The sequence below is a fragment of the Rissa tridactyla genome, chromosome 3 (assembly GCF_028500815.1).
Source record: "Rissa tridactyla isolate bRisTri1 chromosome 3, bRisTri1.patW.cur.20221130, whole genome shotgun sequence".
NCBI lineage: Eukaryota > Metazoa > Chordata > Aves > Charadriiformes > Laridae > Rissa > Rissa tridactyla.
This window is the reverse complement of record NC_071468.1, coordinates 66451538-66477408: the sequence shown is the minus strand read 5'-3', so window position 1 is coordinate 66477408 and position 25871 is coordinate 66451538. Positions and strand designations below refer to the sequence as shown.

At 37.2% G+C, this 25871-nt stretch overlaps 1 protein-coding gene across 13 annotated transcripts in view; it reads right to left on the bottom strand.

Annotated features, from left to right (window-relative positions):
• Positions 1 to 25871, bottom strand: part of EPB41L2 (erythrocyte membrane protein band 4.1 like 2) — a 121790-nt gene that overhangs the window by 6253 nt on the left and 89666 nt on the right. For 3 of the 13 annotated variants that reach the window (XM_054196279.1, XM_054196277.1, XM_054196278.1), the window contains 11 exons: positions 24322 to 24494; positions 21938 to 22119; positions 17473 to 17535; positions 14587 to 14733; positions 10120 to 10266; positions 9004 to 9057; positions 8235 to 8795; positions 6233 to 6355; positions 5619 to 5717; positions 3457 to 3537; positions 698 to 836 (listed from right to left, as the gene is read on the bottom strand). In XM_054196279.1, the coding sequence (XP_054052254.1) occupies positions 729 to 836; positions 3457 to 3537; positions 5619 to 5717; positions 6233 to 6355; positions 8235 to 8795; positions 9004 to 9057; positions 10120 to 10266; positions 14587 to 14733; positions 17473 to 17535; positions 21938 to 22119; positions 24322 to 24494 (1738 nt within the window). In that variant the 3' untranslated portion in view covers positions 698 to 728. Of the gene's footprint in view, positions 1 to 697; positions 837 to 3456; positions 3538 to 5618; positions 5718 to 6232; positions 6356 to 8234; positions 8796 to 9003; positions 9058 to 10119; positions 10267 to 13115; positions 13221 to 14586; positions 14734 to 17472; positions 17536 to 17737; positions 17771 to 19742; positions 20391 to 21937; positions 22120 to 24321; positions 24495 to 25871 lie in introns of all 13 variants that reach the window. The other 10 variants (XM_054196290.1, XM_054196280.1, XM_054196287.1 and 7 more) reach the window with 10 other exon arrangements.

Below are 25871 nucleotides of genomic sequence, written 5' to 3'. Positions count from 1 at the left end.
TAGCCTATAATCAGTGCAACAGTAGATTTATTCAGTGTTCATTCTGATCTTTCTATTGAATACGTCAGGTAGAGATGGGGTCCTTTTGTTTTTTTTTTATTTTTTTCCTAGAATGAGGGCCTAATAAAATGTCATTCCTTGAAATACCTCTTTCAACTGATAGGAGGCTTTAAAACTTGAGTTTGCAATGCATTTACCTCCTTGCCTTGGAAAATGGTAATGGGTAAATATTTCAGTGTGTTTAGGATTGAGAATTAGCTGACTAAATTAAAATGTCCAAGTGTGCCCTTTCACTACCGGGAAATAAACATAGTCTTCCCAGTAAACAAGCAAAATGTAAGGCAAGGACTTCAATTGTACAGGTAAACAGAAAAACGTGACACATCTTTCATGTTTTGCAGAAATAGCCCAAACTCACTTTGATATAAACTACAACAGATTGACACATCATCGTAGGAAATGCCATGAGAGTGCTGTGACAAAACTGGTAGACATAGACAAGAAAATTTGCAATTAAAATAATGTCAGACTGGACTTCAGATAAAAATTCTCACACTAGTAGTCTAATATTAGTGCCTGTTTCAACTCATCGTTTTGTGATAGCAAAGACACCCCATATTTTTCAAGCCTTTTATTACAGAACACAACAGAAAACCGATGCTACATTTTCCTATGTTAATTACATACACAAGCTTACCTGAAGTATTTGCTTGAGGACATTTTTGATTTTATTCTTCATCTTCCTCAGCAAGTTCAGTTTCTTTGTGCACCACCACTCTTGTAACAGACATGTCAGGGTGCTGTTCTTTGGCTTCTTTGATTGCCTGTGCCAGGGCCTGCAAATGTATTTGAAATATGTAACTCAGCAACAGCAAGAGGACATTCATGTGGGGCCACAGAATGGGAGAGTAGCATCGGAAAATTTGGTTATAATTGTCCTGAACTTGAGAGGGCTTGGGATAAAAAATGAGAAAAACCAAACCAACCCCTCAAACACAAAACCCAACCAAAAAACCTCCAACAAAACAGTATGCTAAAAATTTATCAAAATTTCCAGGAAGTAACAAATGACCATAAAGTTACCCTGTAACTTTTATAGCTCATTCCAGGAGACAAAAAGTATTCTTATACCCCGGAAGTTTTTGAACTTTTGCAACAGATCTAGCAAATAAAGAGTTAACAAGAATGTATATAGTACAGAAAATTAACAGTTGCCTTCAGTTTCCTGAACAAAATAGAAGGATACTTTGGCATCTGTACTAAATATGGTACTGAAACTCTGGAAGAGGATCGTAATAGAAATTTCCTTAGCAGAAGAATTTCCTTTTTTTTTTTTTTCATTTTACTAGTTCAAAAGAACTTCTCTATCTTAACACAGGGAAGTGTAAATATAAGTATTAATCAGTTTCTTATAATCCCTCCTCCACATTTTAAGAAATTTTATTTTCTTAAGAGGTACACCAATATACACAGCTAGCACCTGGACTAGATGATCATTGTAGGTCCCTTCCAACTGAAATATTCTACTCTATTCTAGGCTTTACAGTCAACCACATAAGAGCACCCTCTGAGGCAGGAAAGGCAAAAGAGCACCTAGGACTTCTATTCCTTCCCCTGATCCAAATCTTATTTCAGTGAGCTGCGCTACTGTTGGAACACAACACAAGAAAATAAAGGAGAAACCGGAAGGCATTCTGAAAGCAACAGTAAGCTCACTGTTCACCTTAGTATCATCCACAACTAAAAAACCCCAAATATAATAGAAGGAGCAAGAAAAATAAAATGCAACAAGAAGGTTTATCTTAATTTAGAAAAGTGAGTTTCCTGAGCCATAGGTGGTAAGTGGGAGAAAAAATAACTAATTCTGAAGAGAGATTGGAAACACCAACATTAGCCATCTTAAGTGTTATATGATAATGAATCTGAATTCCTATTAAGGAATTATGTAAAGAAGTGTGCATTGGTACAATACTGATGTTTGATGATGTATTATTCCTAATAATTTTTTATTAGTTCATATTTTACAATACGCCAAGTGTAATCTCTGTAGTACAAATAAGGATTTAAAAGAAACCTTAAGTCTCTAATTGTTAAATGACAAGTAATACAAGCATTTGTATCTGGAAACTCCAAATTAAAATATTTTTTCGTATTGAAAACTGTTTTAGTGATGTAGGGAGCTAAAAACCAAAAGAATAAACATCTAGCATGTAGTTTTGCATTTAACATAAGTTTACATTACATCTCCTAAAAGCTGCTGACTGTTGCTTTAAACTTCAGTGATTAAAATCGTATTTTGTACTTCCTTTTTTATAATTTAATTTTTTGCTTCATTACCCATTTACCTCAAAACAAAGAAGGGCTTAGAGAATTGTCTGGTATATTGTCTGGTATTGTGTGACCTTTCCAGATGTCCAAAGTGCACTAAACGTGCGTCAAGGCAAACAAGAGCCATGCCTGATGCTGAACAGCCCTGTCATTTAATTATGAGTTTCAAGAAGAGATTCAACTTGTCAAGAGCCACTTTCTGAAGGCAAATCAAAATGTGAAATTAAATTCCCTGAGAGCTCTCAGTATATTACAATTAAGAAGTTAAATTAAATCCCGTTATGTTGATTTGTGTAGCCTTCACAAAGTTAGAATTGGATTCACTGCAACTTTATGTAGAAGGTAGGCTTTTCCACTTGTATTATCCAGTGACTATTAATCTACTTTATTACTACAGTATCTTAGATGTAAAATCATCTAATCATCACCACAAAGAACAGATAACTGCACTTTCTCAATTATTCTCCCGTGTATTGCTTAAATTTAGCCTTCTTAATTGGGCAGGCAGAGGTGATTTTAACCTTAGTTTCTAAGACAAAGTAAAATATTGCTTTGGTACTGAGAGAGATGAAAGGTACTTACATAAGATTCCAACAGATGAACAATTACTTTTGTTATACAGAATTCTATAAACACAAGTCAAAAACCTATTTTTTAAATCGAGCAGTTTATGCTTGAAGGTATTTCAAAACTTTCAGTCAAAATGAGTGCTGCATTCAGATGTTGCTGACACAACGCAGTAGAGACTCCCATCTATCCAGATTAATGTATCAAAACAAGATTACTTCAGTAATGCTTCTACTCCCAAATGGCCAAAGCAGCACTAAATGAATCCGGTCTCTTCCAAAAAAAAAGCAATCCATTTAAAAACAGTAAGAAATCCATCCACATGATCTATGATGCAAAGTTACAAATGCTGTTTTTCTTTCAGTTATATTCTAATGGCTCCTTTTTCACAAAACACTTTGATCGCTTAACAACTTTGCCACAATTAACAGTCTCAGCATCTTTCTATGTCCTCTTATTTAACTTCTCTACCTTTCTCTAATTTCTGGTTTCTGAAATACGATCTAGATCTCACTGGACTACAAAAAGCACATTGTGTGTGTTGACAGTTTACATGCTCACCTCATCATGGTCAATATCTGCATCTCCGGTAATGACAATGCGCTTCTCAATTCTTGTTTCTGATACCCCACCTTTTACCATCTACAGATGGCACAAAAAAAGAAGAAAACATCCTTGTAATTATCCTATATTGCCACAAAGCACTTTTTTCTGTTGCACTAAAGCAAATACATTTCTGTGACTGAGTTGCAATTAGTAGTACATACATATTCTCGGTGCTAAATCATCCTTTCCTTTTTCAGTTACACAGTTAGTCAATTCTAGCAATGCTAAACTTCATAAAAACCAAGCAATAGAGAATGCCTTCTGTTACTGAAGCCCGAGTTTGATATGCAGACAAGCTGGAATTCCAGCTTCTTCCACCATATAAATCTGGCAACAAGGAAATCCCAGGAGTCTTTTCTTTGATTTCAACCTATCTACCATCAGCCTCTTCTCAGTCTCTGAAGAATCCTATGCCATTAAATACAAAGACGATCCGGTTTTCAGTACTGCCATTCATGTATGTGCTGGTTTTGGCTGGTTTGATTCTATCCCCCATCCCACCAGGCAGGGAGCAAGCGAGCGGCTGCGTGGTGCTTAGTTGCCAGCTGGGGTTAAACCACAACAATGGACCTTAGTGAGATACTTTCGACATATTTCACATTGCTGATGGAAATAATTTTGTGCTTTGTTTCTTCGTTTCTTACTCTAGTGATTAAAAAATTTTAGCTTATAGAAAAATTCTCACAGAAATAACATTAAATGCTTCTTTTTTAAAAAAAAATCAGCCTGTATAAGAGGAAATAATAAACTACCACTTAAGGTAAACTGACCATATTAGAAAAGATCCGAGATAATTCTGTTAGGAACAACATTAGAATATTAAAACTATTTTGCCAGGTGACTTTATCAATACTGAACAGTTTGGGATGTCAAATAGAAAGTTAGTTTAGAAAATTCAAACAGTCGGTAAGAAAAGATAAGGATCTGCTGCTGCATTAGGGTAATCCCAGTAATTTTTTAGCAGAAGACAAGACTGAAACCATTGTCTTTAATGGTTCCTTCCAAAAAGCAACATTACTTGATATCTGAACCTGACAAATAAACGCACATTTTTTTTCACCCTCTCTAGCTGCGTTAGCACAATTTATTGAATAAACACTTTTTCCTAAAATGGTGGTGGCTTAATGATTACAAAAGGGAGCAGGAGACTGAAAAGGACCTGTTGACTAGTCTGTGAAACAAAACACACATTTTAAATTCTAAGCTTACTTCATTTCATGTGACTTATCTGACAATATTCCAACATCATCCTTCCACTGTCATTCTGTGAATACAACTTTCAATCTTAAGAACATTTCGATCTTTAGAATATATATATTTAACAGATATCCAGTGAGCAGTGAATTATTGTTCCATTCTGTGATGATGTGAAACTTTCTGTCTTGAAGGGAAAAAAATCCCAAACTCTCACCCTACGTTTCCCTCTTCCCTTTTGCTTTACCTTAAATAATACCTTCCGTAATTTTCTTGGAAAACTATTTTAAGAGTTCAAAGACCAGAGTTCAAACTTATGTTGTTGGGCACCCCTAAAATTTGTTAAATATTTACATAAATCAATAATAAAAATAATCATTATTGCACTCTGGTAGTTCTAACATATTCTGGCAACGTATATCCTTGCAAAGTAATCTAGTGGTATGATCTGTTTTTAAATATGCTCTAAACCTAGCAGCACAAGGATTATCAACACAAAGGCTGAGAAAACATTGTTTCAGTTCATCCTTATAACTGATGCCATTAGCAAGGCTCCTGTGGACCTCAGACAAATCATTTACATTAAGAAAGATTCTGTAAGGTATCAGTGAGTGATGATAGGACTGAAACTGTAAAAATTCAGGTACACACTCATTTGTCAAACACAGAAATAAGACCTACATGAAGTACTAAAAAAACTAAACATGTTTTTCTCCTTTTCCCTCTCCTGCTTATTCATTAGGGCTTCTCTGTTCAAAATCTGTGTACAGAAACATTAACTCTCACACATGCCTGGAATTAATCCAATCCATTTCAAGACAGCTTTCTCAAAGAATCAGCAGATGTAAAACACACTTCATGTAAGACTTTATTTTGAGAGTTCGGGGTTATTTTTAGTTCAGAAAGACATTATTATATTTTACCTTTGTGATGTGTGTAGTTGTGGTAGTAGAAATTGACTCTGATGTAATTGTCTGTGCACTCAGCAGCACACCAGCATTGCCAGCAGCACTGCCATCAAACTGTAAGGAAAAATAAAAACGGTATTTTTGTATTTTGGCATTTAAAAGCTTTGTTTTCACAGGAGAAAAGGCTGGTTTTCTTAACTAAACACATTCTTTAGTTCAGTTAGAACTGCAATCTAAATAGAGGCCATCCAAGTTTACCACGCCATGTAAGACTGTTGTTATGGTTCATTCTTGTGGAAAATTTATGCTCAAAGTTACATGTTCCTTTTGGGAGCAATGAGATATTTTAATCAAGTTTCCAAACCTAAAAATGAGTTATACCTTCGCAGACAGCAACTAAGCCCTTAAATTAAAAAAAAAAAAACAAAACCGAAAACAAACAACACTTAGAACTTCAGAAGTAATATTGCTTTGTCTACAAAAATTTCACTTACCTAATTCACAGCCAAAGTATATCTTAGCTGCTAGAAAAAAGTATAGGCTTTTGAAAAGCATTTTTTGGACATTCTCTGTTCTGTAACTGGAATAAAAACCAGCTTGCAAACAATGTAATATCCCAGCCACCATACCTGTGGAGATTCATATGTGATAGTTTTAGTTTCTGTTTGAACAATTGGAACTTCTTTAGTGGAGATTTCAGTTCTCTGTGTGGCATCTGAAATGGTTACCATCTCTGTTTTCACTACTGGAGGCTGTGGTGCAAGAAATAACCAATCAATTCAAAAGACAGAAGAAGGTTTGTAAAGTGGACCAAGAAAACCCAACCGAAAGAAAATCATAACTGTAAGGTAAGTATTTGACTGTCTTCCCCATCAAAAAGCATGCAATAAATAAGCAAAGTGAAATGAAGACTAATACACCAACCCTCTACTATCTACATAACCTGGCAGGAAAATTTAATCTCCTAATAACTGAAGCTCTGTGTTTCAGCCAACAGTACATACCACAAAAGGCAACTGCTAAAACCAATCTGCAACAGAGGTTTTGAAAGTGTTTAAAAAAGCACCACTAGGAAAAAATATTAAAAAAATCTTAGTTTGCATGAAGACGCTGATAGCTAGCTCAGATGCATAAGCTTCATATTAGAATTAATCCTGGAAAATACCTATCATTTCTCTGTCAAACTGCAAATACAGACTAGAAATTCCAAGGAAATTACGTAAAAGTTTAATTTTTGAATATGTACTACTTCTGGAACAGAAAAACAACTTTGACAATTGGATTTTAAGCACTCTACATTCAATGTATTAATTCTGGAAATCAATGGCTTCTTTTGACAACAATCCTAGAAAGCCATCTTAACCATTTGGAGTTAGTCGTTGTCTTTGCAATATCACAAAGCAATTAACCAGGGGTCTGCAACCCAGTGAACTTGTGACATTTTACTGGAGCACATTTTCAATATATTTAAGAACTTAAAAAAAAAAAATAATCTTGGTATCCTTCTAGATGCATCAGTTGCTATCTCCTGTTGATTTTGGATGCATATGAGGGGAAATCCCGGGGGGGGGGATAAAAATTCCTTTCTTTCCCTCACATACATTTGCACACACAGCAGCCTTTCTCCCCTTCCCCCAAACTAGCTATGTTTTTAGGAAGTATGGGTGCCTGCAACTTCTAAAGGTCTTATAAACTAATTCTTTCACATCATTAATCAGAACATCCGTGTATGCAAAAGACAACAAAAGAAAGAAGGTAAGTTGTTTGGATTTAAGTACAAAGAAAAAATAATTTGCCACCATTACAAGCACAAGCAGGTAGAGATAACTAGGAAAAAACGCATCCAATTGTTGAAAAACTCAGCAGAAAACCATGCCAACTTCACAGAGAGAGGCATCCCTGTGCTCCATTTTTTCCCCCTTTCTGCTTCTTTATAAAGTCTGCCCAGTAATGAACCCTTTAACCTTGTTTGGCTTGAAACAACTGATTGTAAATGGAACCATGCGTGTTTCCCTAAATACCTATTGCACTAGAAGACTTCATAGTAAGATCATGCTATACACCTCATCCCTTTACAATGCAGTGTTCCCAGCTATGCAATTTCTAGACATACTTATTCTAGCCTACAACATTTTTTAAAAATAAAAAAAAAAAAATAAAAAAAATTATGAAAAGCAGTGAACAACGAGGGGGGGAAAAAGGAACAAAAATTTGTGTCAGGTTTTTCTAATTTCAATTGCCAATAGCTTTCCAATCACAATTACATGTCATAGACATTACATGTCAAAAACAATTGACAAATAGACAAGACAAGACTTAAAACATTGGAGACGTGTAAATAATAAATATACATTATGTATTTGCATATAAAATAAGGGGGAGATCAAAAGGAGATGTCAGTCTTCGGAAGGTTTGCCTTACTGGTGATTTTCACTCAGTTCTAGCAAAAAGTCAGAAACCATAACTGAAGGAGACAGAATTTCACTGCTCATCAATGGTTTCCCCTTCCAAATGATCTGAATCTTGTTGGCTACCTGAAGAGTTGGAGGAATAGAAGAAGAAAGGCAGGTATATTTTCACCCCAAGAAATATCTCTGCTTAATCTAGTTGTCAAACTGTTCTACCATTTACCTCAGAACAACAAATTATTTGTGGTGCAACATCAATGTCAACATGAGACACATCTCCATTGAGTCTGAGCTGTTCCTCCTCTTTTTCTTCACCTAAATCTTGCTTAATTTCCTCTGACAAATTCTTTTCTTCTGTAGCTATGGTAACTGCATTTTCCTGGACCAAATCTTCAGTTGTAACTTGTGTGTGCTCAACTGGCACACTTAGTTTACTGCCTTCTGCTGTGGCTTCCACATGCTGTATTTTTTCTTCATGTTCTTTCCTTTTCACGTCTTCCTCTTCTTCCTGTTCTTCCCTGATGACTTCCTCAATTGCCCTATGATGTGGCTGGTATTCTCCCACCTCTTCATCCTCACTCTCACTACTACTGCTGCTGCTGCTACTATCTGATGGCAATGATGAAGAGTCCTTTTTTGACAGATGCTCCACCTTACATGCTTCCCCAGCATCAGTGGCAACTTGCATTTTCCCTTTGTTGGTTTCGTCTACGACTAGTGTTTCTTCTATCCCAACCTCTGCCTGCTTCTTCTCCTCCACTATGTCCAGAGTCTCATGTGAACTCTGCACAAAAAACACGGATGAGGAAAAACAAAAGTAGAGTATATGAATAAATTAAAACGATGGAAACAAAATTAGCTGATGGCTGGTTCATGTCATGTGGAAGACAAAAGATGGTTGTGATGGTTAACTGAAAAAGGAAGGAAAGAAAGAATGAAGATGGATTGGAAGAGTTAGAGCCAAATTTAACTATGGAAAAAATCAGTAGAACCTTATCAGCATCGCTGACTCCAGTACAAGGCCCTTCTGTTCTGGAAGCATGTCTCTGTGAAACAGAAAGCAATCAGAGGACAAAAATCAATGCATAACTCTTTCCAACAGCACAACATCCTCCAAGCAAGCTTTTAAGAACGTACATACTTGATACTAGCCAGATACTGCGTATTCACTGCAAGATTCACATGGAACTATGCTCCTTTCCTTCCACTTCACTGAAACATTCCATTCAAAAGTAGGTAAGAATTATGGACTTTATTAATTGGGATAAGAATTTAATTATGAAAGACTGAAAATAAAAGCATGAATGCACTGGTCAGTGATGCTAAGGCAGTTATTTCTCTTAGTTAAATCAGGAATTAAAAATGAATAATATTAAGGAAAAGTAAAATAACCAAACTATTTAGCATTCTACTATCAGTTTATCACCATAGAAAATAAAAAAAAAGACTTTAAGATTTTATTAGTTGTTCATCTCTGGTCTGTTACTTTATGAAACTTAATGAATAACAAAAGGGAGATTGTTTAGGGTCGTACATTGTCAGAATAGCAATACATGATTACCAAGATGATCCCATTAAGATTTAGTTTGGAGCCCAAATGATGAGATTAAAGCAGTTATACTAGTATTTGTTCCGTAACAAAATAATCTGCGATGGATATCACAGAAAGCCCACCGTGAATTATGTATTAGGTTGGTTTTTTTGATCTAACGTACTTTTTAGTGAAAAGCTTGCAGCAAAATTTGAGTGCAAATGTTAGAATACAAAGGTGAACACATCATCTGTGACTTAATACTAGTTTTTTTGCCGTTTACTAACCAAAGCACCTACAGAGTGTAAGCCAGCGCTCCTGGTGAAGCTTAAACAAGCACCGACTAATCTTGAGCGTTGCAGATACAGAATTCCTGTCTCTAGCTGGGTCTCTCCCTCTCCCCGGGTCTCTCCCTCTCCCCTCTAACGCAAGCACCCGGCTTACCGGCTCCGATACACCAGAAGCAAGCTGCCGGCCACCTTTCTGCCATGTTTCAGGCGTGTGGGGGGGTGGGTGAGAGCCCCAACCCCCCGCCCCCCGCCCAGCCCCCAGCGTTGCGCGGCCGGCGGGGCAGCACCTGGGGCGGCGGCGCGGCGCAGGCGGCGGTCTCTTCCCCCGCAGCGCCCTCTGCTGGCCGCGGGCGGGCGGCGGCGAACGGCCCTCTGGTGCTCGCGCCAAAGCCCTCCTTACTAAATAAAATGGACGTTATCTCTTCTTCTAGGCTCTAGACGAGTTAGAGAAGGGAAAGGAAAGAATTAAAGAGTGACGGACGGAGCGGCAGCCACCTACAAGGGAAAGGTCTGGCGAGAGAGACAGGCGACAAAGAGAGGGACGGGAGAAGGCTGCAGGAGCGCAGGGGCACCCGGCTCCCGAAAGGAGAAGTGACACCTGACGCACAAAAAACTGCTGTCACCACAACACACAGTCGTACTCGAATGCTGCACCTCGCCACCAGGCATATCACACGGTAAAAATGAAACACAGTAACATTTCCATGCATTTTCCAAACAGAACAGTTTACTTGGGCAGTAACTCTGTATTTACTACTGGGATTTTTCCCTTTTGAAAATCCATTTTTAACACCTCCTAAAGCCTAATTGGCTCAGAGCTTCAGGGCAGTCAGATACATTTGCTTTGAACAACGCATACCCACAACACTGATATGAAATTTTCTTTATAATATATGTTATATATTTTTTTTTTTTTCCAAATGCCTAAAAAACCAAAGCAAATTTGTTTCTACTACAGAATCTGTTTTCAAAAAGCCTTTCCCATTCTACTAGGGAAACTTGTTTTATTCAACCATACGTAACAGGGTACGTTGCTTTAAAGCATAAATCAGTTTCATAGTCAGGCCTATTTTCTGTAGTACTATAAATCTGTATGGTAAAGCAAACTTAAAATTCACATGGGTACACAAGCCCCTGAAAAGGCTAAAAGTCTTTATTCTGGTTTTCCTTCCATGAGCTCTTGCATTAAGTTAGAAGTAAAAACAGTTAAAATAAAAAGCCAATAATGTAACAAATACCTAAGATGGACATAACACACATTTTGACAACGTTCAAGAAGACACATTTCTGTCCCGGGAAACGTTAGGACAGCGGCTGCCGGCAGCAGCAGAGGCCAGAGGAGAGCCGAGGTGGCAGGCAGACAGCTGCGGCCCGCCTGGACCCACTGGGTGAGCAGCAGTGGAGGATCTAAGCCAACATTAAGTTACGCCATGCTACTGCGCATATACTACACAACACATAACATACAGCATGCAGAAGAACAGAGAAGGAAAAGAAAGAGAACCCCTATATTTTTTTTTCCCCTACAATAAAAAGTCTGTTTCAAAGATGGCTAAGAAAATTTGTTATGGATGCAAGTTACTAAATCCACCCTCATGCACCATTCAATGTCCATCAGGGCAATGTGGTTCTCACCCCACTTTCTTTTCCTAGTTTACTGCACCCAATAAACGTTCATGATACTGCTTCTACCAGTCTCTGGTACCACGTTTTCCAACCGCTGAAAGCAGTAAAAAAAAAAAAAAAAAAAAAAAAAAAAAAGCAGTGGGGAAAAAAAAAAGTGGTCAAACTGTGTGCATCTCTCTCCCCATATATGTATATAATAAAAGACAGGTGCATAACACCCATCTTTTTTGCATTTTACCAACTCCGAACTTTTTGGTCTTCTAATCTTTTAAAAGGAAAGCCCCAGTCACACAATTTGTTTAATAATGTAACCCCTGTTCCCTGAGGGGGCATTTAGTAAAAATAATTAAGTGTACAGATAGAATTGGCACTTTTCAACAAACTACTGTAGTGACAATAATGTATCAGCCTGTGAAGATGTTTAAATTTCTAGCAAATTCCTTCTGGGACACAGTTATATACACTAACGTGAAATACTGTTTACAAGCGGTGGGGGTAGGGGAGATGGATTAAAAAAAAATTGCAGGTATACACAAGACAATGAAATTTCACATATTAATTTGTGACATACATATCAACATGTCACAATACTTGTTATAATTAAGTCACAGATGCTGTGCATTTGTGGGAGTACGGAGATACAGAAGTACAGTGGCACAATGGGATGTACTTAACATTTCCTATACACAGAAAATGACTTATTTGCAAGTATATTCACTGGAGCAAAAGAAGGAAGAAAAGAAAGAATATGAGCAGTGACATCCTCCTTTATTCTCATCTATTGTCCAACTATCCTAAGACAGGCAAGGAAATACACAGTCCAGGAACAGGACTGAGCAATGTACTATTCTACTAATACCAGCAAGTTTATAAATTGGGGGTAACAAAACACTTGAACACAAATTTATCTACATCCATCAGCAAATAATTCAGGATGGAAATACACTGTTTCCCAGACCTTGCATTTATATATGTTAATGAAATAGGACTGACAGCTTTACATTAACCTGCCTTTGTCCCAAATTGGTTGAAAATAGTCCAGAAGTGATGTAAAAAACCAACATCACAATTGGTACCCATTATCACTGTCACACTGGTAGCAGTCCCACTGGTTATATAGCGTTTTCCACTGCACAGATGTTAAACCAGCTTATGGAGGAGAAAACCTCCCTCTTTTCCTGGATGAAAAGAGAGGTATGGAAGTGTAAAGGTACTCAGAACCAGGCTGCCTTTGAAATGAAGCTTCTTCTACAGCATTATTGGTTTGAATAATGATTAGACAGTGAACACGTAAAGCAAAAGATTTGTGCGAAGTGTCAAATAACTGCAGACAATTATTTCCATATAGAATGGAAATACATGTTTTGCTGTCACTCTAGTCACATAAAATACAGTAATTTTCCAGTGAAAAAATGGTTTTCTTTTCAAATAGTAGAACTTCACAGCTAGTTTGGTGTTAAAGCTTAATGTTGCTGGCATTCATTTATGTGTATATATATATACAAACACAGAGATCCTGGTTTACAACTCAACCTTCCCCTTTCAGTACCGGCTTAAAGTTATCTCCATCAGGGAAAAAAAAAAAGAAAGAGAAAGAAGTGCCCAAGCTAGCCCACAGCAGATACAGCAAAAAGGCAGTAGGTTTCAGGGCAGCCACCTTATCGGTTTCCTCTGGTTTTGCTCCAGCAATCCATGGCATTGCAGTCCATTGCTTCTCCTTCCCAGGTAGCGTTTTCACTTGGAAAATGTGGTCTCCTTTTTTCTATTTGGTTTTCATTTTATAAAACCAGTGTAAATCAACAAGCAATGAGACAGACACACAGTATACATAAACATAAACCCAAACCATCTGAAAGTGACAGAACATACTAGATGAGTGGAAAAAAATGCAGATAAAAGAACTTGAAGGGGCCTCAACTTCAACACAAAGAAGTCAACATAGAAAATACACACAACCACATAACAGAAATTAAGTTACACTTTTACATAAACATCTATTTTAACCAAAAAGATATTTATAGCTTTTAAATGAACCAATGTGTTGTGGACACTTGAAGATTTGACCAGCATTTGTACCTATGCATATACCACTATGCGTAGAAATATTCAGGTACCTACTCAGAAATCTGAGGAATAATTTCTTGGCAGTAACCATAAATTAACAAAATAGTCATTAAAGAAGTGATCCATACATTCAGTGACTGCATTATCTGTATGCACATACAGCTCAGATTGCTTAAGCATCTTATCGAAATAATGTCTTATTAACAAGAATCATTTGGTAGTGTCAAGCAACCTTAATTGAAAGTTCACCTCTCTGGGGACTGAAGAGAATACTTAAGAATTTAATGGGATAGGACAACAATACATTTAAGAGGGAAGGGTAGAAACAATGGTGGAAGAAAAGAATAACAACAAAAGATAAATTCATTGCTTTCAAAGATTGATTTGTTCTTCTACTATATGAAAGAAGCAGCAAACAACTTCTCAAAAAAACTAATAGTTTCACAACAGCAAGAGAAATTTATTTGGGTAGTTTTCTTGCCACAAGCCTTCAGGACAATATTTCTAGAAAATCATTTTCCAAACTACTGTTTTAAGGTTCAGTCAGGAAGGAGGTATACAGAAATAGGCGACAGACTTTTGGAGACTAAGGTGAGTAAATTTTAACAACTACATTAAGTATGTCCTGAAGAAGTCAGCACTGTAAATTAACTGATCATAATAAGGTCCTTCTGAAACAACTGTGTGTGTGTTTATGCACAAGCTGTCTATGAAGAGTGAGAGAGGGAAAAGGAGGGAAAAGCTCTACTGTCACTGAAAAGTTATCTCCATCAATCCGTGTCAATCAGAGTGAAATTTAAGATGTCCTTAAGACAGGAAAATACTGCCATCACCTCCATTTTTTTCTAGTGATTTTAATTCAATTGTTCTTGTAGAAGAATAAAATTCCACACGTTATTTAAAGTCAGGTCCAATGGTAAGTGGTAAGAAGTTAATGTATACTTAGTATAAACAAATATTACATTAGCCAAAGAAAGTGTTAATCTAAAGGACAAACTGCATTTACTGTATTACATAAAGGGTTGTACGGAAATGCATGCAGACAAGCGTCTACAGTGACATACCCCTTGTGTCTGTAGGGACAGAGGTGTGATACGCCGCTTTTCCCACTCATTTGGGCGTGGTTCAGGTGTGGATTCCATGAAATTGCGCTTGAGCTCACTAATGCTAGCCTGGTGTTTCAGTAAGTCGTCCTGGGTCTTATCCAGGTCCTAGCAACCCACAACGTAAAACAAAGTAGGACAAAACACAACAACAAAAGCAAACTTAACCGGAAAAGAAAAAAAACAACAAAAGAAACCCCACCAAGGAAAGTGCCTTGTGTCTGAAGAGCTATTCTTCTTTGGAGTGCCTTAAAATAAAAAAGTTTAAGGCTAGAAGAGAACTAAGATTTTTTTTTTTGGGGGGGGGGGTTGTTTTTGTAATGAAGGGCCACTCATATGCTGTTTCTTTCACATTTTAAGGCAAAGGAAAAATAATGCTGTGCATGGTTATTTAACAGAGGGCTATTTTCATCCAAAACTTGAAACTACCAGTCCTATGAAGCAATAACAATTTCCACTAGTTGCTTGCTCTCATCTAAAATTTGTAAGCACAGAAGCAAGCATTTTGGGGTAATCGCAAAACTAGCATGACTGAAGGCAGCTGTAAAGAATAGTCTAACCCAAGAAGCATTATAAAAACACATCTTTGCTACAGGGCCAAAGATGCAAGCAACTAACACCTGCTTAACTTCAGAGGGACTACTCACTGCGCCTGTCCTGTAGGCTTCAACTTACTGGAAGAATCAGATTTAAAGACTTAAAGCCTGATACCTGCTGATTCCACATTTGAGAACCTGAGAGCAGACACAGCACGCAGGTAGGGATAGTTCTTGTGCACACCAACGCCGAAAAGATGCACTCTCTAAATTACACCTACCTAGGCACGTGCCAAAGGGGACACCACAGCGTGAATATCAAATTAGATTTTGTGATGACCCACTGAGGCTAAACTGTAACACCTTGGATCAAATAATTACAAGCTAGTCTTTTGCTTTATACCAGATGCAGGAGCAGACATAAGGATCAGTAGCTATACAGAAACAAAACCATTCTGTTAAGTAGGCAAAAATCTATCTGCTTAGGTCTCTTGGAAATTCATTATCCTTTAAATACAACTCTGGGCTTTGGTGGGAAGAACAGATTTCAGTCTTTCATGATCTGTCCTCCTTCCAGCATGCCAGGTCTTGAGAAAAGCCTACGCTGGTTATGCACACTTTAACACAAGAATATTTTTTCAGTATTCTGTGGTGAAATTCAAGTTTAAGCCTCAGATCCATTTTTAGTATAGAATTAAAAGATTGAAGATTAAAATGGAATAATATCAATGTAATTATTAATGAAGTTTTACCAAAAGAATGTAATCAAATACAATAATTTAGGTAAAGCATCTGTGTTTTGTACAAAGAATTCATGTACTTTGTAACAGAACATTTTGACATTTAGTCAGTGCTCACAATGCAAAGACACGCCATCTTAAGTCATGAAAAATCCAAACCCAATACAAACTCATTAGTTTCTGATTTCTTTTCACTGAAGCGTGTTCAGCACCAGTAACAGGTTGGTGCTGCACATCTATTTCCTCATTCTGCAAATATTCACACATGCCCGTTGAACACTAAGAACCTTCAGTAGGTTCATATTGTCACAGGACCAAGGCTTCACTTTTAATCTAGGACAAATGAGACATTAAATATGTCCCCCTAAAGTATGTATTTTCTAAGCGAACTAAAACCTTATGCCAAAGGCATTCCATTACTCAACTGAAGCTCGTAACAATCACGTCTTAATTTTAAAACCTGTCTTGGCTTGACACAAGGCACATTTCTTGGACTTGATCAAAGCACAGTTACGCAATGCACACTTTCAGTGCTTTAGTAAGTTATACACAAGCAAAGTTTCAATAGTGATCAAAAGCTGCAAAAAGCCAAAAAATGTATTAGTTGGGTTACTGCGATCCGTACATCTCCATATTACTGAACAAACCCAATGATTTCTGAAAAGACAGTTTTTGTGACGAAGGGAATTATTTATAGCCCCATCTGGATGAAAAAAAAATACATTAAAGACAGCAGTAGGATTTTCTAAAATTTCTTCAGTTACTAGTTTATGTTATTAACCACAAGTTAAATGACACCGATCATAACTACAGTCTTTGATAAAATAATCCAGGTTAACAGACTATATGGAAATTCTTATAACAAAAAACTCTACTTCAGTGACAAAGCACTACATGCTAACATACTCTGTTGCTCTTTGTTGTTGCTTATCTTCAGTGAAAACCAATCTTTAGGAAGCAAGAATTACTTCCATTTGAAAAGTGGAAAAAAGGCAAAGATTTTAGACGTATATCTAAACATTGCCCTTAAAAATCCAGTCCTCGCATACATTTCTCAAAGCTTCTAAAATCAATGATTATCAGAATCAGAATTAGTTTCTCCATAGTTCTATCACTGCTTGTGCCTTACTAACTCCATTTATTCAGATAATATATTTGATAAAGGTTGATTAAACTGGTGAAAACTAGAAATGCTGCTCAACAGAAGATGCACACATCGAGAAGCTATGTATAAAAATCCCATTTAGGATTATCTAAATAGGGCTATTATTCCCAGTTGCCACCTTGAAAACATCAAAACATCTAGCAAAAATATACAAAATGTACATTCAACATCCAAGCTGAGAGGTTTTTTTGGTTTGTTTGGATTTCTTTGGTTTTTGGTTTTTTTTTTTTTAAATTTAAACTCAGAAACTAAGATGATAACATGCAACATTTCCAAGCTGTTTTTCCCCCATGCACTTCATGCACTGTGTCCACAACAGCCTGCAAGTGACCCCCCCATCCCATGCAGTCTGGCAGCCCGTGAGAAAGGAAAGTGTTTCTTATATGATATACTATGATATACAAACCTCTAACATTAAATTGCTATGTCTGACATAAATATTTTCCCCTTCTACTCTCAAGGAATTGCTCTGTGAAATTAAGCCAAAACACACACACATGAAAAAAAAAAAAAAGAACATAAAATGTACCAGCAAGTAAATAAAAAGTTAAATAAAGGAAACAAAACGGTATGGTGAAAAGGCACTATTCTGATGAAATCCACAGAAAATGTAGGGTGCTAAGAAGGCAGGCAGCTACAATCAGATTTAATTATAAAAAACAATCATGCACCTTCTGCTGTTGTTCTTCCTCTTCAGATTCCACCTATGTGAGCACGTGGCAAATTATCAAGAAAAGGAACTGTTAATATATGCTGACAGAGTAACACAGAGGCTTCATCTCTTTGTAAATGCTGCAAAGTGTGCTATATTTACAGACCTTTACTGTTTCGGCCACAGATGTTGTTGAAATTATTAAGCGACCTTGGTCTTCCTTCACCTACATTGTTGTAGAATGGCTGAAGTAATATTTGGCATAAGTGGCATGAAAAATGGAAGCTTCACACTACGTCCCTTTCTTGCTGTACTTTTCCATGTTTTCCCAGATGGAAATTTAACAATGAGTATAGACAAAAAAAATGATATGCATAATTTCTATGGTAAGCGCCTTAAACTTTGCAACAAGTTGAAGGGAAAATGGAATCTAATGCATGAGTTCTTTTGGTGAGAATCTAGGATTCAAATCAAACACCTAAATGCTGTATTTACAAACTGTCTTAATTATTTTAAGAATGTTGCTGTCTTGGGATGAGTTATTTGCATCGCCCCCATCCCCCTGTTTAGGTGAATATATTCTTCCTCAAACTGCAATGCACTCTGTTGGGAATGACAGCTAATCTTCCTATCTTCCCTACAAGTATTCTGAATGCCTTAAGGAACAGCATTCTTTAAAAAGCAAACCACTTCCTAGACTTTCCACAGGTACAACTATGAACTGCTCATCTTAGGAAAAGCTGCATTTAGAATTCAACACTGTGCAAGTACATAAATTTGGAGAGGGGTTTACTTATTGCTCATACTGTTGCATTTTGGATTCTGTGTGAATGCACACATAATGTGATACATAATCGCATTTTTATTCATTTCTCGCTTATCTGAGGTTCTATTTTCTGCAAATTTGTATTACAGATGATGGATTGAATTAGGCTACAGAGAAATTGAGAAAGTCTTTAAAGTCATGCTTTTCATCATTTTAAACTTAGATTGGTGTTTTTAATGATATGTTCTATTTAGCTTGTTTTTAGTATGTACATTGTATTGATTTAATCAGTTTATTAACAAACTTTGTTAAATGTAACATCGAAAAAGCCTTCTCCTTTTTGATTCTGTAATATTTGTAACATTCCTTTGAAGAGCAAAATAACCCACCTTTTTCTAGTAGCATTGCTGTAACATGCACAGCAGACATAAGGAAAGGAGGCATTTTGTCAATGACTCCAAATGATCAGAGCAATGTATTAGTGTGACTGAGGCTTCTGTACAACAATATTAACTGTGTATTTCAAGGAATGTTCAGACTCTAGTCATTAAAGTCTGACACAACCTGCAATCCCAGCTCATGAACGAAATCAGTCTTGACCTTAACCGCTGACAGAGATTAATAAAAGCACTTCAAAAATAAAAAGTACCTTGGACAGACTCAACTTTGCACACACCCTTATAGAGCAGAAACATCTGAAATTTGGAATAACAAAAAAGCCAATTTTAAAGCATTCACAATTTTCTGAATTCAGCTTTTAGGAATTTCACTTTTCAGATCTAAACAGAACCTTGGAGAGGTGCATTCCAGGCAACGCACGCTGGAGACATGCATTTTAACACCAACTGATAGCGCAAGTAGCACAACTTGCAAATAGTAACAAGTAATAATATATCTATTATTACACAGCACTTTCAGTATTCAGATTTATGTGCTAGTAAACATTTTGAACTACAAAACAACTCTACCTGCAGCTCAGTAGCTGTGGAATCTAATGAAATTATGCATGCTGCAGGAATTCAGGCAGAAAAACCACCAACTATCTATGGACTAAAATCCTGCAATGGCACTGTTTCACAAATGAGAAAAGTTAGAAAGATACGTACATATGTATATATGTATGTGTGTATTTATATATACAGGCATATACACAGACACATCCCTATACCAGGAAATGTGCAAAACTGAGCAAGCCTCTGGGAGCGTAAGCATAAAAGCTATGTGCGAGTGTCAACATTTAAGCAAGAAAATTACACACCTCCTCTTCCTCTGCTTTGTCATTCAGGTCATTGTCACTAGAGGCACTAAAGGAAGTCACCTTAGGCTCCAGGTAGCAGAGGGACAGAGCAAGAGGCAGGGAAAGTGTGAGTGAAAAAGGAATAGACTGGAAAGCAGACAGAAGCAGCACAAAGATAAGGAGAAAAGAGGGGATAAAGGAAGGAGAGGTAATAGGAATATAGTGCTGAAGGCCAGGTGGGAGGAAAGAGATGCAAACATCAGGAAGGCTAGGAAAAGTGATATAACCATCCTCATCAAGCAGCGAATGGAAACTAAAAGAAAAGCATCTGATAAAGCTGAATGAGACACACAACTCAGTGCTTTTGTAGTCATTTGTATGGATTTTTCCCTCCACAGCAGGGGAGCCTTGACTAGCTAGCTGTCCTATAGATTCAAAGATATTATTCGGTAAAGCTATTTCATTTTTATTATGATCTGGTGTTTCTTTCATGGAATTGCACTCTGAGATGTCTGGGATGGTAAGGAGGGGCTCTCCCACGGGATCCTCCTCTGAAATATCTGAAAGCATGTCCATCTCAGGGACAGGTAACCAGTTTGTGAGATGGGATGACACAGAATGCATGGGTAGTGATGATGGGTGTACGTGAGTGAGCTGAAGAAAAAAATTCTGTGCACAGTGGAAAATGAAAGCACAACAAAATGCAAGTTTGAAGGCACAAAAAGAGGGGGAAAAAAAAGAAATTATTAGTTAGTGAAAATTTTTACTTAGAAGCAGGGACAGCTCTACTAACGCAATAGAAATGCCAAATAAAAACAGAAATCCCCTTCTCCTTTACAAGCAGCCAACTTGTTTACTTCTGTGGATTATGAAAGGAACCCATTACTAATGTTTTGTTCTCGAACTGTAAAGAACTGGGCACTTTTGAACTGTAATAGTCAGTTACAACAGATAGAAGCGGACAGACAGTCAGAGCTTTGGCAGAAAGGTCAGGGGACAGTGCAGTACACAAAAGACAAGCTGGCACTTTGATTCTTGGGTTTATAACCATTTCCTCTAAGACTTAAAGAGAGCCAGAAAGGAAAAGAAGCTTCTGCACTAGGGGGAAGAGAAAGCTGTTCACAGAATTGGCATGTGTAACAAAACCTTACTGAACAGCTTCCTGGAACAATTTCCCAAAATACTGCTTTTTTTTTTTCTTCTTTTGATTAAAATATAGAAAATACTGCCACCTTGAAAACAAGGGAGTTTCACCATTTTACCAAGCCCTAAGTCAAAACCTAGGAATTTATTTTACCATTTTTCTCCCATAAAGAATCTCTCTGTGTGCCTTTTCCCTAGAGTAATCCAAAATTATTTCAACTTGCCAGTGAACAAAAAAAATGCAACTGTTGGTATTTGTTCCCTTCCTACACTTGAATGCAGTGGAAACACATGAACCACACAGAGAAACTCAGCAGTCTCCCCAAGAATCAAATGGGTAGCTAACTTGCAAAAATGTTTGAAAATAAAATGACTCTTTAAATAGGAAAGAAAGTTCTGGAGAACTGTCAGTAAAAGAAATGATCTCCAAGAGAGAAGAGCAGCAGATTTTTGCTGACGCTTTGGAAGGAAGTTTTTACATCAAATCACACAAGATCTAAAGTTAATTTTTTGATCTATTCCCCCAGTAGCTCAAACAAACAAGACAAGTAAATGGTTGTTTGCAACAGGAACACACCAAAGTACTCAACTTTTCACAGAAATCTATGCTTCAGTCAATATGCAAGTTTTTAAAGGATTAAATAATTCTGCAGTGGCTACTAAAACAAAACTGTTACCTATGGTAATTAAACACAGTCATACCCAACTTTGTAGAACGTACACAACTATGGATGTACTAACAATTTTTTTTTTAAAGTCTAAACAAACTAGGTAAATGAATAAAACATTATTTACTCTTTGAAACATTTGTTTCAAAAACTTATGCAAGCTTAATGAGGATTCAAATTAAATTTACAGCAATAAAAGAAGGCCCATGTCAGTGACATTCAGAAGTTTGTATTCTCTTTTGCTTACATGCACTTACATTAAGTTAAACCCACAGAAAGTACTTGACAATTTTCCTTTAATATTTTAATACCACGTTCTGTATGATACTCACAAGTGATAGGCACTAGATAACCACACATGGACACCACATGAACAAATAATTTTGGTGTGAAAGTTATCCATACCTTTCCATCCTGAGTCAATTCTAATTGTGGAGTTTTGACTGGGCTTCCATCTTCTTCTTCACCACCTTCTTTTAACTTGGCCTGACCAGCAGCTTCAATGTCAAGGATTTTATCTCCAGCAGCCTGCCCTCCAGTAGTAGGCAAGCCTCTTAACAGACTTTGGTCTGAGATACCCGTGGGAGCTATTAAAGAACAGAATAATTTTGGTTAGTGAGGGAAAGTTAGAACATTTTGGTTTTAAGACGTCTTAACAAAATGATTTTATGGTGATGTCAGCAATGAGCAACACAGGCTAGTTACTGAGTAATACATTTTTCAGCTTCTTGACTGCACAAAATTCTATGGTTGCACTAATATGAACAGCAATGTACTCTTGTCATATAATGTGCACTTACCATGCGAGGGAAAAAACCCCTCAGAATATCAGATAGGTATTTAATTATCAACCTTCTGATTAGTCTTGGAAGACAAATTGAAGGTACTGTTCTTGTGACTGTGTAAATCACCATAACAAAAGAGACAAACATGCAACTGTGTTTTGCGGAAATTCACTATTTTGAGAGGACTGTTTTAACACAATATAGAAATAGCTATGCATATAACTGTCACAGTATTTTTATTCTGGAACCTAGCAAAACTGCAGAAACAACAGCTCAGTGAAAGTAAGACTTTTCCTCATACGTTTGCAGAAAATGGAAGGGGGCAATACCTGAATATGTATACTTGAATATAGTCAAAGCACAAGAGAGTGAAAGGACTTAAATTAGTTTTTTCACTTATTTGATTCAGCATAATAGGATTAATGAGCAGGATGGCTTTTTTTAAGTTAGGATGACTGGCTCAGTCAAAATAGTAGCAATGAAAAACAGGAGAATTAATTAAATTAAGTAACTTTAATAAACAGCCTCAGCTGCATATCAGAGACTCCCTTAAGCTACTGAGAAGCCAAGGCCAGCTAGTGGCAAATGTGGGATTTGGGATGTTAGGCTTTTAGGGCCTCTTTAAGTAGTAGGTTCTGCAATTTGAGTGGCAAGTAAAGCATTTCTTGGATATACATCCCGCAAGTTCCAGAAGCAGCTTTTGGCAAATCACAGAATAATTTAGGTTGGAGGTCAGCCAGTCAGCCCCCTGCTCAGAGCAGATCCAGTTAGACCAGGTTACTCAGGGATTTGTTGAGCTAAGTATTGAGCATATCCAAGGTCTTTCTAAACAAACAAACAAACAAACAAACAAACAAACAAACATCTTATTTCTAACTGAAGTTTGCTGTGTCTCATCTTGCAGGCACTCCCCATTGCTTTATCACTGGGCATCTCTGAGAAAAGCATGGCTCCATCTTTTCTATACCTTCCCTGGAGGTAGCTGTAGACAGCAATATCTCTGAGGTGGGGATGAGCCTTTTGGTTGCCACAAGGACTCATCACACACTACAAGCACTTTTGCCTCTTATTTTTGCTTAGATTCTCAGAAGGTAAGACTTTGTAGGTTTCTCAAGCAAGTGTCACAGTTTGCTCATTTGTCTCAATATAGAAAAATGAGTAATTGCAGAAGTCTTCTAAATGAAAGATTTTCAGAGAAAATGGTAAAGTTAACAGCTGAATTGTAGATAAGTCATACCATTGTCACAGTTCACTTAAATTCAGGCATACACAACTTCACTAGAATAAGAGTCAAGCTTCGTATGATTTTTTTCTCAAGAATTTTTCTACTTTATTTCAGAAGCAATTTAGAGTTAAACATGTGCTTCTACATCTCACACATACTCCTACTATACCTGCCTTTGGAAAGCACGCCTGTTTCCAATAAAGGAAACCAGAAGGTATTTCTGCTCAAAGAGACCAGACACCATTAATGACACAAAAATTTTAGCTATTCAAACAACCTCAACATAAAACTTGTTACTAAACACAGAAGTAAATAATAAATATACTAGAATAACAATATACTGAGTAAAATGATACAAAACTAGAAGAAAGAAAACTTGTTCTGCCTTTTCTGTTTGTTGTAGAGAGGTACTCAGGCCAACCCTAAGCCCAAAAGGTGCTGCTGACTAAACAATTCTAATCAACAGCATATAGTGCCTATCCCATAAAACAGATATGAGTAGTGAACACAGATGCTGTATGTCCAATATAGAATCCTCCATATATTCACAGCAGTACCATACAACTTAGACAGTGGCTTAACTTACTGTTTACATCACCTAAAATCGACAAATAACCAAAGTGCCTACTCCTCGCATCACCCATCAGAAACTCAAATTCATAAATTTGTGAATTTACATTCTGGCCATCCGTAACGTCAACATTTTTGAGTACTGGTCAGATCTGAGTGACAACAGAGAATGTAATCATTGCACTGAAGGAATAAGTCCAATTTCATACCTCCATCAAGGCTCCTGGAAACACGTTTGCTTGAAGTGCGCTCAAAGTACGGAGCTGGTCTGTCTATGAGGTTGCTAGCCTGTCGTGTCTGTGCTTGCGTTCGTCCACTGTAGCGGAACTTGGAACCCAAGGTTAGAAACTTTGCTTTTGGAGGTTGTTCTGGCGATACAAGTCTAAAACGTAAATATGAGAAAAGTCAATTAAAAAGGCTATATTTTATGTATTTAATGAGATAGCTTTAAAGCTAATTTTTATGTTTCAACTTTAGTTTACCGTGCATGATTTGTGCATTCCAAGAAAGGATTCTAACATAAGCTCTGAGAAGAACTTCTAAAACAATGCACGTTATTTATTATTTGCAGTTGGAGTTGAAGTGATGCTGATAACCATCACATTTTCCACAGTATGACTAAACATCTGGGATCCTTATCTTCTGGTGCTGTCTTGGTTAAACGGTATTTTTTCCAGAAAGCTGAGGACATTAGAGGTTCATGTACAATACCTCTCAGATCTCTCTCCTTAGAATGTTACTTATTGTAGAAACTATACATCCCACTTCCACTGTCTTTCCTATATTCTGAGGTACCAATACAGCAGCTGCTATTCCTCAAAGTTACGGAATGGCATCTCAAAGCTGCATAGAAGGCTGTATCAAGTGAACAAAAGCTTGAGATGGCTGGGAAGTTGTGACCCAACAGTATGAAGTTTAACAAGCTAGATTCTGACTCCAGTTTCTTTACAATGCCATTTATAGATTTGTATAAGTTGATGCTTGCTGGATATAAGGAGGGGGGGAGAAGAATAAAGCGTATTGTGAAAAGGGTGAAAAAGAGATTAATTTACAAGTGCTATTAATGTGAGGTATGTATGTTTGTACCAAAGTGTTATTGTCAGAAAGTTTAAGTAACAATGTGGCAGAATTTGCTATGAGGGATTCCGCTTTGTTCCACCAGTTTTTGACACCACATGAGTTTGAAGAGACAGGTCCTCTATACCTCCCTGAATTTCCTTTAGTATGACATCTTCAAGCTCTTATTCGTCTAACCCTCATCTGCATTGTTTGTTCCAGCGCCATCCTTGCTGATAGGATAAACAATCATCGCTGCAGGAACCTCTTCTCAGCCTCAGCCCGTCTAGAAAGGTCCTTGATATTGTCCTTGGATCAATGTAGTGCTGCAAATACATGCTCACCCAGCATGGCAGTCTCCATGGCCTAGTCTCCCTCTGTATAAAGCCATCAGACTATTACAGATAAAGCTTTTTGATTTGAGGATCTGCAAGGAATGAGAAACTCACTGAACATCAGCTTCTTTCAAGCAGAATCAGCAACTCCTGTACCCTTTGTACTCAGGATGGCACAAACGAGCAAGCAAGACTTAAAAGTATGCTGACTTTGTTCTACTCTTTTGAGGCATTTGCACAGGGAATATCTGTGTCAGTGGAATCTGACCCAACATATATTAAGACAGTATCCAGTGGTGGGTTCTGAAAACTGCCAGTCATTCTAAAGATATTTCAGAAAAACTGAAGGATTTTCAGATACTTAGCAA